Source organism: Diaphorina citri, unplaced genomic scaffold, assembly GCF_000475195.1.
Source record: "Diaphorina citri unplaced genomic scaffold, Diaci psyllid genome assembly version 1.1 scaffold15151, whole genome shotgun sequence".
Lineage (NCBI taxonomy): Eukaryota > Metazoa > Arthropoda > Insecta > Hemiptera > Psyllidae > Diaphorina > Diaphorina citri.
The window spans coordinates 1-1,186 of record NW_007392515.1 but is presented as its reverse complement, the minus strand read 5'-3'; the positions used below and the strand labels follow the sequence as shown (position 1 = coordinate 1,186).

General features: G+C 49.0%; 1 protein-coding gene across 1 annotated transcript; it reads left to right on the top strand.

Moving 5' to 3' along the window:
* Positions 1-13: 13 nt before the first annotated feature.
* LOC103523090 lies at positions 14-1,127 on the top strand (the record flags this gene model as incomplete). Its single annotated transcript, XM_008488161.2, has 1 exon — positions 14-1,127. A coding segment is annotated over one exon (1,053 nt), but the record flags the coding sequence as incomplete, so codon positions are not given.
* Between the last annotated feature and the right edge of the window lie 59 nt (positions 1,128-1,186).

Sequence of the window (1,186 nt, the reverse complement as noted above, 5' to 3'; positions counted from 1 at the left end):
AAAGAGAGCTCGGTCTGCAGACTCCACTCCGGAAGAGAAGGGCGGAAAGCAGTCGGAGCAAAAGAGACAGAAGGTACATATAGCCTCACCAAAATCCACACCTGTGGGTTTAGAGGTTGTACCCGAAAGCTCTGCTGCAACGACAAGCTTTGCAAACGCCCTAAGATCCATCAAAGTGGGTGTCCTGGCAGAGAGATATCCAGAAGAGAACCTGACAAATGAGCAGATGGTTGCCATTCAGGCTCAAATTCTGGAGAAAATCTCAGAAAAAGAAGGCGGACCAGATCCACAGTTTTCTGGTATCGCGCACCGACCCGGATGGTTAAGTATAACCTGTGATGATGAAGCCACCTCGCAGTGGCTCAAATCCATCATTGGTGAAGTAAAGCCTTGGGAAGGTGCAAACTTGAAAGTAGTGGAAGAGGGTGACTTACCAAAGTCAAAGATCCTCAGTGCCTACTTTCCAAGCTCATCGGAAGATACGACGGAGAAAATCCTGAAGATGGTAAAGAAGCAGAATTCACGCCTTGCTACCAGTGAATGGAAAATTCTCCGGAGGAACAATGAGGGAACAGCCGCACATGTTATCATGTCAGTGGACTTGGCCTCAGTTGAGCTCCTCAAAACATTAAGCTACAAAATTAGCTTCAAGTTTGGTAAAGTCACTCTGCACAACAAGAGTGAACAAAAGTCCAAACCAAACGTCCCTAAACCTGCTAAGGCTTCCTCTCAGCCTTCAGGTACTGGAACTGCTAAGGCTACCCCACAGCCTTCAGTTTCAAAACCTGCTAAGGCTTCCAATCAGCCTCCAGGCACACAAACTGCTAAGGCTGACCCAAAGCCTTCGGTTTCAACACCTGCGAAAGCTGACCCTGGGCCTTCAGGAACTACCCAGGCAAAGGCTACTCCAAAGCCTTCCAAAGTTGGGACGAGCGCTAGCTCCCAAGGTTCAAGCCTTTGGACCAGGAGAGAGGAACGAGGACGCCACTCAGATACTCCCCTCAAAGGTCTCCGACCTGGAAAGGGGAAGAAAGACTGGAAGCCCCGCCCCCGCTCTCCTAAATAATGGTGCAGAAGCAGACCATCAGCTTCATACAGGTGAACTTACAACACTGCAAAGCGGCCTCCGATGTTCTCAACAAAATTTTCACCTGTACCAAAACACAAATTGCACTGATACAAGAGC